At 46.8% G+C, this 15087-nt stretch overlaps 1 protein-coding gene across 6 annotated transcripts in view; it reads right to left on the bottom strand.

The window, feature by feature from the left end:
* The window catches only part of DGKD (diacylglycerol kinase delta), a 95188-nt gene that overhangs the window by 21128 nt on the left and 58973 nt on the right, over positions 1-15087 (bottom strand). For 5 of the 6 annotated variants that reach the window (XM_075003771.1, XM_075003776.1, XM_075003774.1 and 2 more), the window contains 10 exons: positions 13090-13192; positions 11709-11871; positions 9952-10060; positions 9016-9155; positions 7864-7948; positions 7118-7212; positions 6892-6991; positions 6459-6732; positions 3451-3612; positions 2545-2673 (listed from right to left, as the gene is read on the bottom strand). In XM_075003771.1, the coding sequence (XP_074859872.1) occupies positions 2545-2673; positions 3451-3612; positions 6459-6732; positions 6892-6991; positions 7118-7212; positions 7864-7948; positions 9016-9155; positions 9952-10060; positions 11709-11871; positions 13090-13192 (1360 nt within the window). The remainder of the gene's footprint in view (positions 1-2544; positions 2674-3450; positions 3613-6458; positions 6733-6891; positions 6992-7117; positions 7213-7863; positions 7949-9015; positions 9156-9951; positions 10061-11708; positions 11872-13089; positions 13193-15087) is intronic. The other variant, XM_075003772.1, reaches the window with a different exon arrangement.

Raw genomic sequence — 15087 nt, 5'->3', positions numbered from 1 at the left:
ATGTCCGCCTGATCAACTTTCAATGGCACTTCCTGTGCTTCCTGGTAACGGGGAACCGAGGGTTAATTACAGAGAGGGAGCCTGTGAAACGACTGCTATATTGGACTGGGTACACTTGAAATCTTTAACAATGATCCATTGGAGGGCAAGTCTGGTCCCAGACCCTATCTCTGGGTGCTTGATGCTCTTATGCCAGCCCCCAAAAATTGAGGCTGCAGAGGGAGACTTCCCCTGTGGAGCTAAAAGAGCCCCAACTATCTCAGCCACCGGAGACTTTCCCTGGGCAGATCCCAGCCCCCAGCAATCATGGCCACCAGGAAAATTCCCCGAGCCGGCTGCAAGGCCCCCAAAGAGCTGCCAGCCCCTCAATATCCTAGCCACCAAGGGAGACTTCCCCTGAATAGATCCAGGACCCTCACCACGTGCAAGCTGCCTGGCATGTTTGGCACATCCTTTTATTGGTTCAGGGTCAAGGCCCATGGTGTGGCTGGGCATGGGAAAGTTCCAGACTGTGTGGCGCCTCTGAGGGAGGGGATGTGGGGGTCAGGACAATATGTAAACAGCTGAAAAGAAGTTTCTTGTCCTACCACACAAACATGGCTCCCACCCACAGCTAAGCTGCCATGTGGTGCAGGGAGGCAGAGGCTTGTGCCACGCAGCGCAGGGGAAAAAAAAAAAGACAGCTAGCAGAGGTAGACACAGAACCACAGACCCCACAGCCACACAAATAGCAAAGAAAGAAAATTGATTTTCCAGCCTCTCACAAGCATGGCTTCCAGGTGCTGAATTGAAATGGTCTTCCTGTAGCCTAATTCTTGCGCTCCTCAGAGCAGTGGAGATGGAAGAGGGCAGAGCGGAGAACTGTGGGGCATTGTGGGGAACATACGGGACATGTCTGGAGGCTAATGAACTCGATTTAAAGACATGGCACTTCCTCACTACCCTTCATTCGGGATTTTAAATTTGACCTGAACACTACACCCGTCAGGTTACTATGATATTGGCTACGTCTACACGTGAAGCCTACTTCGAACTAGCCTATTTCGATGTGGAGACATCGAAATAGGCTATTTCGATGAATAACGTCTACACATCCTCCAGGGCTGGCAACGTCGATGTTCAACTTCGACGTTGCGCGGCACCACATCGAAATAGGCGCAGCGAGGGAACGTCTACACGCCACAGTAGCACACATCGAAATAAGGGTGCCAGGCACAGCTGCAGACAGGGTCACAGGGCGGACTCAACAGCAAGCCGCTCCATTAAAGGGCCCCTCCCAGACACACTTGCAGTAAACAGCACAAGATACACAGAGCCGACAACGAGTTGCAGACCCTGTGCATGCAGCATGAATCCCCCGCTGCAGCAGCAGCAGCCAGAAGCCCTGGGCTAAGGGCTGCTGCCCACGGTGACCATAGAGCCCTGCATGGGCTGGAGAGACAGCGTCTCTCAACCCCCCAGCTGATGGCCGCCATGAAGGACCCCGCAATTTCGATGTTGTGGGACGCGCAACGACTACACGGTCCCTACTTCGACGTTGAACGTCGAAGCAGGGCGCTATTCCTATCCCCTCATGGGGTTAGCGGCTTCGACGTCTCGCCGCCTAACGTCGATGTTAACATCGAAATAGCGCCCAACACGTGTAGCCGTGACGGGCGCTATTTCGAAGTTCGTGCCGCTACTTCGAAGTAGCGTGCACGTGTAGACACAGCTATTATGATATTGATATTATGTCGATGTTAGTGCTCCATAAATTGAGCTAATGGAATTTACAGTGACAACAGGCACGTGGTAAAATAGGGCTAACTGTCTTAAAATCGGTATTATCTCGGACTGTAGAGGTAGCCTGCCTAACCAGGTTGAGGGTTGGGGCTCAAGGCTACACTCCATTCTGTTCAGTAGCTGCTGCACCTTGGTCCCCACGCTATGAGCTAGCAACCAAGTACCACCAGGTTTTGTCAGGGAGAAAGTGACTCCAACTCTTTATAGACAAGAACAAACCCATGGGAACAAACACAACAGGTTTTGTGGTGTTGAAGTATCAGAGAAGGACCTGCTAAGAATACAAAGAGATGGAAACAGCAGCAGGAATGTTAAGATGGGAACGGGGAGACCAAAAGTACTGCCAGCGACTTAAGCCATGATGTGGAAGGACCCTCCTTCGCTTTTGGGCCTCTCTTGGACACATATGCTTCAGCACTCTACTGAGAATTTTTCAGGGATTTACCCCTGCAGCAGCCTCCTATGAAGCTTAGGCTGGGGTTGTCTCCTTTGTGCAATCATTTGTCTCTGTATTGCAGCCATAACAGCTGTCTCTCATGCTCACCTGGGGACAATTCTAATTGTTTTCCAAAGTCTTCGCTATTGGAGTCTGCTGAAGAGTTACCTGCGATCAGACACATCTCTGTCTTGGCCGGGGCAACACTTAGCTTTTTGTGGAATGATATCAGGCACACATTTCATGCCCTCAGAGAGCTAAGGCAAGGCTATTGTCACCCAGCTCAGCTGGCTGCCTGAATGAGAAGGGGTGGGGAAGACACTCACTCGGGTACAGGATCTTTGTGTTGAGCATTGGCAGGTTGTCCCGGTTTCCTGTCTGGAGAGGAAGAGATGCAGAGCTGCCCAGCGACAAACTTCCTTTGTTTATTAGCCTTTCACAAGGAGATTTGGACACTACAAAATACAACAAAAACCACTCCAATTGACAAACACTATGTATTGCTCAAAGAAGCACATACAAGCAGGAAGGCACAGGGGACAGAAGGTAAAACTACCACTCACTCAACATCAAGGCATTCCAGACAATACAAAGCGCAGCTATGCAAAAAGACACAACCAAAGTCATGAAGGGACAAAACGTTTTGGCTCAATTACAACAGACACACACACACACAAACACTTGGTGCCAGCAGGGAGGCACAAAACACCTTGAACTAATATTAGGAATGGAGAGAAGTTTGACTTCAGTTGCAGAAGAAAACCAATGACAGGTATTGGCCTACTCCACAGACCCAGCTCAGTTCTGAATGTAAGGGCTCTCTTGCAATTTTCTCACCTACCAGGGATTACATGCCGGCTTCTTGCTCTAGCATCCATGTGGGAAGGCTGATCCAATAAGAAAATATCAGAGAGGAGGTGGAGGGGATGACACCTGAGAGCACTGGAAACTGACAGCATTGAGAAGACTTGCTGCTGATGCTGCTGTCACCATAAAGCTAATCCTGACCAAACCTCAGAGATCTGCAACAAGTTTCTCTTTGAGCCAGAAGAGGACTGTACAGCCAAGGGACATGAATGCGGAGGGGATGGGAGGCCTTTGAGCCAAGGTTACAGAACTACTGTCAACCTCCTACTGGAGGCAAATTGGTTCTGAGAAGGGATAGCACCCAGAAGTATTATAAAGCTCCCATGCGAAAGCAGGAACCAGGGCTGCCCGACAGTGACTAGTACCTTTCCGATGGCTCCTCCCTTTGGGAATTCCATAGTTGCCACCATGTGATGACTGCAGGGAGATTTTATCTTCATTCCTCAGCTCCTTTCCCTCCTCTGGGGTGGAAAGCCCCAGGATGAACCCCTCCTGCTCCTGTGTCTGGGCATTCTGCTCATCAACAGCTGGACAGAGAGAGAAACCAGACATGTTTTACAGCTCTGTCAGCTAAGAGCACAGAAGGAAAGGGGCACGCAGGCAAACAGTAAGGAGATACAATACTGCCCCCCCAAACATATTTGGGGCAACCAAGTCAACCAAGGAGCTTCCCCAAGGTCTTGAATGGGGCAATCCACAGAACTCCTTGCTTAAAAAAAGGTTAGTTTTCATCAAAAACCAGCAAAGTTGAAGCCTGATCCAGCTCTCACTAATGTCAACAATAAGGCTCTCTCGGACTTAAACGACAGTAGGATGAGAGCTCCAAAGGTGCAGAATTCATCTATAAATGAATGGCCGTGAAAATGAAGACTTCCCCACACCGTTTAACATGACTCAGCTCTGACCTGGAGGACTTAGCTGTTGGGGTGAGGATACTTCAGTTCTCCAGGCCCATGCATTTCTTGGCCTCTGTGATGAGACCAACACCAAGAGATCTGTGATGGGCTGTGAAAAACTTTGCCCAACTTCAGTGCTTGCCCTAAGTGTACTTATGCTTCCTAAGAATTTATTGCTCATTTGAGCTATCCTGAATTTAAAGTACTTGTCATTATTTGCATGAGATGTTCCCCGGCATTGCTAGCTAAACAGAAAGCTGCTATTGCTGCAGGTCAGATTTCTGTTTGCTTGGCCTAGATCGGGGCCACCAACCAGAATAGCAACAACAGCCATTTTTTCAAATTCGGTAGAAAACTCAGTACTTCAAGAGCCACAATGCAGGTGGATGAGAGACACCCCTTAGTAAATAACATCAAATAGTACTTTTTGTAACCCCTGTTCTAAGAACAGCGCACGCATAATGAGACGTAATGTGACATGTTTACCGTGAGACATTCACAAACTTTTTACATATTCCATTTCTTCCTCACACTTAACATGTATATGTTTGTACCACTATCTTCCTTTCACTCCCAAACTTAATTTCATTATGGTGATTTTACTTCACGTTTAATTTCAGTTTTCTTTCTTAAAATGCATGGTGCCCTTCACAGCAGGAATGCCACAATCTTCCTTTTCCTTTTCAAAATCAAGACTTTATTAGTAACATGATCAAAACACAGACACGGTACCATATCCCACAAGGCAATGCACATAATAAAGGGGGATCTATCCAATGTTACGAGATCACATACTGTTTGCTATTTAGATACAAGTTCATTGTTGAGCTTTTAGACATTTACAGTTTATCAAAAATAATCAGGAGGGTATTTTTACTTTGCAATTATAGCACTGGGAGCCACAAAGAAGTCCTTAAAGAGCCAGCCGCAAGCAGCTCCAGAGCCTCAGGTTGCTGGGTCCTGGCCTAGATGGTGACAATACAATAGGCTATTTGAAGTTGGCACCAACACTGGGATCGTGTGGAAAGGGGGTTTGAGCATAAACCAACAAAAAGGAAGGAAGGAAGGAATTAAAAGTGTGTGTTTGGAAATAAAACAGCGCAGGGGACTCAGTCAACTATGTTCACAAAAGGCAACAGAACTAATCTGTTCAAGGGATGGTAAAATCAAATCAAAACTTCCTCTGGAAGGAACCAGCAAGCTTCTTCTTCCAAACATAACCCCTCCGCATCAGTTCTTTTTTCTCTGACAAAGGACAGAGATCACACTGTTGTAAATCCAAGTAATGTTTCAATGATTTGCAACTTCAGGCTTAGTGCCCAGTCTAAGACTGCTTTTGGCTGTCTTTATTTAGGTCTCTGGAGATTTTAAATCTCTGAATTTTATGCTTTACTTTCTCTTCTGCAATAAACTGATATGCACCAGGTTCTCAGTTCAGCTGGGGCTTGCGACAAAAACCCAGGGGATTTCCTGCTTGACACTTTTGATGGGACTGTCCCTTGGAGCTGAGGGGAGAAAGGGAGGAAGAGAATGGGTCTCAGACCTGGAAGCTGTTGAGTCCCTCTGCATCTGGGACACAAAGGTCCAGTGAGCACAAAGTGAACCTAAAGAGAAAGACACAGTCCGGGACCAACTAAAAGCCAACCAAGATGTTAGGTTTTGGACCCTACAAGCTGAAAGGTGCTTAACTCAGGTCAGCTGAGACCAGTTAAGGGCTGCCTGGGACTTGTAACCCCTCTCTGCTGGTGGTGGGGGAAAACTAGCTGCTGCAGGGCTCATGGCAGCAGGAAGAAAAGCTTCTACAAGTGAGAGACTGCTCTCCTCCCTAGGGAGGGAAACAACTAAACAGAGTACATTTACGAGAAGGACCAACCTTGGGCCGACCACAGGACAACACACCCCCACCTCACGGAGGGGCCAGGGAAAGGTATCCTCCTTGGGTTGTGAATGCGTTTCTTTGATTTGGTGGAGGCTCGCTCCTTGGGCCTGCCCTGAGGCCTGCCTTGACAATACTGATCAAACAAACCCGGGGGGAAGACGAACAGTGTCCAGAGGAGCCCAGGCCGCACCATCAACAGAAGGGGAAGTGCTAAAGGAAGTAGCCTACCCCAGCTGCCTTCTGGTTCTGTAGGGAATACTTTACTGCTGAGGTGAGTGTTCCAATGCAACAGGAAGATGGAGAGGCCAAATCTCTGAATATATACCTTTGATGTGGGCCCTTTAACCGGGCCAGACTGAAAATAGCACTTAACAGTCAGATGAAAACGATTCTTTTATTGGTGGCCTGAGGGTGGAAGGTCTGTCCCGCAGACACTCTTCTTTGTATGGGGAAAATGCACACAGCATTACTGGAAGATTTTCATACCTATCAGGAATGTTGCTGTTAAATCATGACTCCTGGTCCCCTCTGGAATAAAGCCAACGTACACGTCCCAAGAGCAGATAATGAACTGCAAACAGAATTCCCTACCTCTTACCTTTTTCTGCATGCTCTATAATCTGGCGAATGGCTTTTTTCAGGCTGTTGGCTCTCAACATTAGCTGCTCCCTAGGCCGGAATATCTGGGGTCGGGCACTGCACGAGGATCCCATTGAGTGGTTGCTAGAAGAATCACAGGCACTGGCAGATCCGTCACCATCTTCAGTCTCCTCTGCAATGGTGGGAGGTGGGTTTGGCAGAGATGAAGAGGCTTGAGATTCATCATTTAATGTCTTCAAAAGGGAGTCCAGCTTCTCCTTCAGGACAGAGCACTGCAGGTTAAAGCACAAGGTTTGTGCAGGACAGTACCAGTGGAAATGTGCTGTCCCGCACCTGTTGGATTGTTGCTGTGTGCACAGCAGCTGGTTCTGCCTGACAGAGTGGTTCTGTCCCACTGCTTTCTACAGCTGAAGTGTTTTTTCCCAACATACCTTCCTGGCCATGACCTCCGATTCCTCTGAGCTTTCCGTTGCTTTCTCGTAGGCCTTCCCTACTCGAGCCACAAAATCCTTCACTGTCTCACAAAGCACCCTAGGCAAAGAAGGCAGGCAAGGCCATCCATCATTCACAGGTTTGCCCACCATTCTCGGTGATACCTCCCCATCCCTCCCGCCATCCACCTGATCCTCTGCTGTGGGCTCCCCTGGACATACTCACTTGGCTGAGGAGATGACAACAGAGTGTTGGTCAGAAGTCAAGATTTTGGATAAATGAGCAGCCACAGAGTCTTCATAGAAGAGAATTTTCTGCACCTGGTGGCAGCCAGAAGCAAGCTGTTAGATTACTGTTCCCATGGTGCCCTTAGTCAACGGCCAGAGTTGCTTTATGCTATGTTACACCTGGGTTTCCCAGGATGCACCCTAAGGTGCAGGACCATGAATTCTATTCACTCTACTTTCTTTAGTTCACTTAGAGCTCTGTGGTACGGATCACGGTTAGTCACACCAGGCTTGTACCTGATCAGAACATGAGTGTTGATCCTACAGCTGTCAGTGTGGTGCAGAGATGGGGCTCAGGACTATCCAACAGAGAATGGAAAACACTGGTTTTTATTACTTCTGAGGCTGCTGTGCAGTTTTCGGCAGCAACTACAACATTCTGCGTTGCATGGCAGCGGATGGAAAATCTAATGTCCCAGCCCACCTTCCACTACAGACCTTCATCTGCCTGTACTGAAACCTCCCCTTTTCTGCAGCACACTCTCTCCCATCATTCCTCTTCAAGAACCTATTGCTTTCAGCAGCTCAGTTTTCATCCTTCTTTAGGGCACATTACCCCTTTGATGTACAGCCCAGGCCTACTTCAATTCAATTCTCTTTCAGAGTCCACTCCCTTGTCTGGTTTGAATCCATCCTTTGATGACTCCCCACCCAGTCCCTAGCCCTTTGCAACTGGCTAAATACCTCAGAATCCTCAGTGAACTCTTCAGTGACTGCGGAAGTTGATGCCTGACGAGGGAGTTTGGTTTCATACACCATGATGCTCCACCTGTTGAAAGGAAACCACTGCAACTATTGCTACCAAGCTGTCAGCCTCCTCGCCGTAAGAAACACAAACAACTGGCGAGTAAGAGAGAATGAAAGGGCTCTTTATATGACCTGAAGTTAGGGCTGTGCACCTGAACATGCAGAAAAAAAGCAAGCACATGGCTATAGACACACGTGTCACATACAGGGGTGCTTAGCGTCACAGCATGTAACTGGGGGAAGGCGTGACACCCTTCAAACAAGCATCCCTTTCCAACCCCACATTCCTAGTTATTCCCAGAAACATGCTGCAGATTTTGCTATGTGAGTTTCTGTGGTGCAACTCTCATGGGCTGCTGCAGAAACATTTTTTTAAGTGTCAGCTTGAGCTAGAAATAAACACTAGGCATACAGATGTCCATTTCAGCTCTACCTTTTGAGTCGGACATGAAATAGCTATTTCAAATGCCCAGTGAACTCCTGAAGGCAAAATCATAGAGGGTAATGCAGCCAAGATAGGCTGAGAAGATTTCTGGAGCATAGGGACTGGGGACCTAGTCAATTTTACTGCGTTATCTAACTCTACTACCCAACATCTAGCACGACATAATACTCAAGGCTGTACTCCAGGATATGGAAGAGGACATGCAAAGTGGCATAACATCCTTGCCATAGCTAACTACCATGAATTTATTGCAGCCCTGGAGCTCCTTTGAGCAAACTGTGCAGTGGTTTGGGACTCGGCTGACACCACTGAGTTCATTTCACAATCATTACAGACATAGGTGTAACTCTGGGCAGTACAGGGAGGTCCTCTCTCCCACCCAGTGTTACTAGTCACTTCTGTATTAACACTGTATCTCCTTGGTGTGACATTCTGCAAAGTAATAAGGAATGTAAAGACATTTTGTCCTGCTACCAAATGGGTGAAGGAGTATACGGGGGAACGACTGGTGGGACTAGTCAGTAATTCAGAGACATAAATGTCAGGAGTGATACAACTGTCTAAGAGGCTCCAGAACTTAGTGCACTGCTTGGTGGTACAACCTGAGTCAGAGAGGTGTCTGTTGCATTTGGGCTGACACTCACCTGTCTAGCATTTTGGTACTGGCCCTCTCCAGCTTTTCCAGGATCTGTGGTAGCTGGGTATCATCATCACACGCAGATCCCCACCCTAGCACGCGGGCAAGGTCATTTCCTGTACCCAGAGGCAGCACCCCCAACTGGCACTGCACCAGGAGAAAAAATCACAATGGACATCCAGACGAGAAAACACAAGCCCCAGCCACCCAAACATAGCCCTGAGAAGAACCTCCCTGATTCCCAACCCAGATCAATCACTGAGAGAAAACTTGCCATAAAATTAAGAGGATGCCAATTAGGTACCGATGACCGTTAGAAAAGCACATAGTAAGAGAGAAAACGCCCTCCCATTTTTTCAGCTGTGAATAGAGAGAGGTGTTGATTCCAATGATAATCCTGTTCTCTACAAGGAAAACCATTCATCAGTTAGGCAGAGCGCAAATGTCTCATCTGACCACAAGGTGGTGCTGTTGCCTTTCCTAAGGGAAGGACACAGGGATCCCCAGGAGAAAATCTCCAGAATCCAGCATACAGAACACACGCTTTGGGGAAGTATTTAGCTCCTGGACTCTGATTCCAAAGGGACTCAACAACCTCTCTTTGAAGTATTAGAGGGACTGGAGTAGGAGCTAGTCCCAGCTCTCTCCTGGCAGAAATCTACATAGGGAATGATGTAGGAGCACAGACCAGGTGACTGCTCAGCGCTACTCCAATACCTAGCTGCCACAGGAGGGAACTGTGTCAGAGCACTGGCTGGGAAGGGGTGTCACTGTGCCCAGTGCCCAGCCCCTCTCAGCAGAAGTTACTGCAGGAGCACCAGCTATGGGAAGTGTTTAACAGCTTCACTCCTGGCACTAAAATATTTTTGTCCAATCAGAGTCCTCTTCACCCTGGCTGTTTGTTTTTCATGCTTACACATAGACAAGCTCTGAGGGCAGGTACCTGTTTGTGAAGATTGAGGCTGTCAATTTCAGACAGAACCCATCCAACACTTCCATCCCCACCGCAAACCAGAATCCGGAAAGTGTCAAATTTCTGAAATAAACGTAAACTGCAGAGGGACAAGAAGAGAGATGGGAAGAATAACATGGTACTAAAGTAACAGGATTGATTAGTTATTCTAATCTGGATTACAAATTTTGCTGGGTGGCTTTCACTAGGCTTTGTTTTCAATGAACATAAGCCACTCCTACATTCCAGGTGCTTTAGAATACTTCAGCATAAAAAGGAAGTACAAAATGCAGCTATGTGCAAGGTTCATATCTGGTCACTGTACCGAATGGCCAATCTATACTAAGGCACTACATTTCTGCACCAGTGTACTTCAGCCTCAACAGCAGAGGAAGCAATTGTTTGGCAGCTAACGATCCACAGATTTGTGGTGTTCTGCATACAATTAGGTTATTTGTCACGGCTTGGGTTGTCCTGAATGCAGTGCCTCCACATTCAGAGCTATGCCAATTAAAGCAAAACGGAGAGAAAGAGGATTCGATACATACATGTGTTCAGGAGCAGGAGATTAATTCTGTCGCAAAGGCAGTCTGCAAACAATTGCTCTGTTGTCTTGCCTGCTTTGCAACCAGACAATACCACTAAAATGTAATTTCCCCATTTATCTGGTCTACCAGGGACACTGGCAAGAATATTAGGCTTAAAACCCAAAAATTTTTAAAAGCTGTCTGTGGTTCTCATTGCAAAGCTTCCGAAGGTATTGCCCACGCTAAATAAACTTTGCCACAGAACTACAGAAAAATCATATGACTCTATGCAATCTCCATTGTATTGAAAATGTTGTCAGAGATGATGGCATATTGTGGTGCTTGGTTTGGTTGGCATAAGTGTGAAATTACTCAGTGAACATTACACCAAGCTACCTTTAGAACTATCTAATATAAGTTTTCCTTCAATCTGGCTACTTAAGTTTTAAGGTCCAATATCTTGTCACCTGCCTAAATGCCTATAGCTATAGTATCTCATGAACTACCAGACTCTAAAGTGGTCATGGTTCAGGAAGGGGTGCTGCATGATCTGAGACCCCAACTTAATATGGTTTGCTTTTACTCAAGCCATACTGGGGCAACACAAAAGGAAACACTTGTGATGGGCCTTTTTCATTAAAATGGCTTTTGCCATGTGACTGACACTCAGAGGTCTGAGATGTTAGAAACAGCCCAAGGCTGATGATGGGGCCCAGATGGGGGACAAAGTTTATTCCACGGATGTCATTTTTATTTGCAGCTATTTCTACACAGCTCACTTTGACAGAATCTGAGTGCCATCTACACCATCCCATTTCTCGTAGCAAACACAACAGTTAAAGCTAGGTCAGAACGGCTCTTAGACTCCTCTCTCCCCATAACTTGCTTTTATGGGCTCAAGTTTCCATGCTTGGTCTCATTTCAAGAGAGAACTTCAGGAATCTCAGGGAAATCCTGTAGCTGTCTTGCAGTTATTGGAGAATGGAAATTACACATCTTTCAATCTTAAGATTTGATTGTGGCTCATCAATAACTCAAAAATAGCTAGAGAAAGTCCCTCCATACTGCATATATATCATTTTCTCTGAGCAGTAGCACCTTTGACCAGATTTTTTTAGATGGGCGTGGAGAGGGAGAGAGAGATTTAAAACTAAAGAGTTAACCATTGATGTTCCTTTGGTATTTACAGGGAATTTGCTAATCCAGAGAAAATCTCCTTACCCAAGGTGAGGTCCTCCATTCATGAGGTCAAAGACCTGTGCTGGGTTCAGCAGCTGTTTGAATCTTCTTAGGAATTTTACACCCTGGTTGTCTCCACTTTTTGAGTTGACGAAGACCAGCAAGGGGCTTGTGCAGGATGGAGGGCAAGTGGCTTTCCAGAACCCTGAGTAGAAAGAAGGAACACAAGAAAAGTGAAGCTGCACTAGGGGATGGGGGAAGTAAGAACAACCTCACAGCCAGCAGTAATGTTCTCCAAGCACAGGGCTGAAGAAGTAAATACACTCATCCCTCGCTATACAAGCACAATTGGTTCCCAACTTTCTGTTTGTAGGCGAAAACTCGTAGGAGAGACATTATATTACCATTAAAATACATGTAAAAGTGTCTGATTGGTTCCTAATACTCCAAACTCAGCGAAGCAGTGGCAGCAGGTGGCGCTGCTTTGGAAAGGTAAGTGAACCTTGGGTTTGAGGGGGGCTTTGGAGAGGGTTAAAGGCTGGGGGCAGTTTGGGGCCATGAGTGGGAGGGAGGGTTAAAACTTGCAGGCAGCTCTAGTGGAGGAGGTGGTAGCTTGTTCCTCTGGTCTGCAGCAGAAGCACGGGAGGTGGGGGGTGAAGTGGGCAGGGAGGTTCACAAGGGGACAGGGTGGGTGTGGGAGCGGGCTGCCGGGGGGATGTGCGGGGAGCTGTGGGCTGGGGAATGTTGGGACTGGGTGGGGCGGGGCGGGCCAGGGGGAGTGTTGGGATTGGGCTGGGCAGGACTGAGGATCTCCAAGTGCCCCGGCCAGGGAGCCCACAGCAGGCTCAGCTCCCACCATGGGGCTGGGGGTCTCCCCATGCCCTGCCCAGGGACCCCGCGGCCGGCTCATCTGAGCGGGGGAAGTTCACACAGATAGTGAACAGTGGTAAGTATATGCATCCCTCATTTTAGCGAGTACTCGTTAAGTAGAGTACCCGTTAAACAAGGGATGAGTGTACCTTCTCTGAGATGCTGACATAAGCAGAATAAAGGTCAAATGGACACAGCCTTGATTCCAGCATGAACAACCATCCACCGATCATGCTGTCAAATGTTGCAGTTCTAGTCAGATGCTGGAATTGCCAGCTCCCTGCCCTCTCGCTCCCCACTGCATTTTGCAGTATGAATAGCAACAGCTGCATCTAACAGTGGGCCAATACCGAATAACTGATTTCTATATCAAAGTAAACAGCCCAAGGAACTCAGAGCTCATGAGCTTATTCAGTCTCATGCTTCAATCAAAACCTCCAGCTGTGGGTTTACTTGAAATTTTAGCAGAATTCAGTTTGGGGCCTTGGGGTAAAAATACCTAGTTGAAAGATCTGTAACTGAAAGAGAGAAGAAGGTATTAGTGGATACTTACCATCTGAATCAATGCTGTTTAGAGCTGTGGGAGGGATGACAGATACTTTACAGAGACCAAGGGGGCATTTAGTTGGTAACAAATCTTTACATGTTGTGTGTACCTGAAATAATAAAACTGTATTCAGTGAGCCTGTCTAAGTCCTGTTCCACAATGCAGAAACCCACCTCACCCTGAAAACAGGACCTGAACAGTAAGAAAAAGATGAGGAGTCAAAGAAAATGGGACTCAACAGTATTACATGACCAAAGATGTTTGGAAGAAAGCTGTCTAAAGGCTTGTCTATATGAGGACAGACAACTTGGCCGCATCTCCTCTGCATTCCCCTTTCGGAGGAGGAATGCAAATGAGGGAGATCAAAAATGCAAATGAAGTGCTGAATAACAAATCTCACACTTCATTTGCATAGTCTTGTGAGATCACGTTTCCGAAAGAGGCTTTTCCAAAAACAAAACAGCTGTGTAGACGGGGTTCCTTTGGGGGGGGAAAAAAAAGCCCATTTTCAAAAGAACCCTTCCTCCTGAAACAAAATAGAATGAAAGGTTCTTTTGATAACGTGTTTTTTCCCCCCAAAAGGAACTCTACCTGCACAGCTGTTTTCGTTTTCGGAAAACCCTCTTCTGGAAATGTGATCGCATAAGGTTATGCAAATGAAGTGTGAGATTTGCAAATCAGCACTTCATTTGCATTTTCAATCTCCCTCATTTGCATTCCTCCTCAGAAAGGGGAATGCAGCGTACATGCACCTCTTAGCTATGAGTAAATTAAAGTGCACGAAGCTCATATGAACACACGTTCAGAAGAAAAGTCACCTTAATTCATAAGCTGCATTAAACACAGGTTTAAAGCAGTTTCAGTTATTCACATTAACTTCACACCTTTAGTTAAATGTCTTAACCTTCCTCAATGTCCTGAATAGACAAACCCAAGAGTCTGTCTAACCTGCAGCTTCAAGACTTCCAGCCCAGGTAGGCTCACTCTCCCAGGGCTGGAACTAGTCTGCTAACATTAGCAACATGGATGTAGCAGCTGGGGCTTTCAAGCTCTCCTGACTCCTCGGGTTTGAGCTCTGCTGGCTAATTCAAGTCCCTGCAGGAGCTCAATGTCCACAGTGCTATTTTTAGCACACCAGAGTGAGTTCAGCTAGAGAGTCTGTCTGCTTGAGCTAGGCTGATCACTTCCAGCTGCAGCGTACATACACCCCATACAGCAAGCTGGGTTCACAGTTCTTTCCCTTCTTTCTTCTGTTAACTCTCCTCAGCCCTTTTGGTAGAGATAAGCTGCCTTTTCCTTTTGAGATGGGCAATGGGAACTCAAAAGCATATGATGGGGACCCGTACGGCCAAATTAATCCCTGATATAATTTCACCCACTTCAGTGGGAACAGCTGGGTGTGTATCAGGTTTGGAAATCAGGCCACTCAGTTAGGTGCCTAAGTCTGGATTTAGAAGTCTCACTTCAGGCACCCATTTTCAATATTTTGGTCCAAGTGGGGACACAGAAAGCAGGAATAAAAAGAAAAGTTGGAACAGGAGAAGAAGCAGTAGAAGGGAGAACACAGATGGAAAAGCAGAGAGAGGAGATGAACTAGGGGAATGCACAGTGCAGGTGCAACTGACATGATGTGGGGTAAGAGAAGAAAGAAAGGAGGCTGATAAAGTGTTCTGCACAGGTAAACAAAAATGAGACTACTGATTTTTTTTCTAGCGTACTGAGGAGGCCTGGCACAGAGCTTATTTTGTTTGTAATTTCTGATTTTTGTTTCCTTTTTAAAGATGAGAAATTCATGCACTGCCTTTTTTCCTTAATACCTCTATAGCCAGCTGAAAAACTAGCAGGATCCATGCTGTTATAGGTTTTAAGCAAGTGAAACCTGTTGAACTTGGAGAGGAAATCCTGCTTTTTTTTTTTTGTTTCTGTTAATATCCACTCTGCTACACATAGCAGTCAGGTAAAAATTCATCCTTTCCAACCCCTGCAGCTAAAGGCCAAGGATAT

This window comes from Carettochelys insculpta, chromosome 10 (assembly GCF_033958435.1).
Source record: "Carettochelys insculpta isolate YL-2023 chromosome 10, ASM3395843v1, whole genome shotgun sequence".
In the NCBI taxonomy this organism is placed as follows: Eukaryota; Metazoa; Chordata; order Testudines; family Carettochelyidae; genus Carettochelys; species Carettochelys insculpta.
This window is presented reverse-complemented; position numbering and strand designations above follow the sequence as displayed.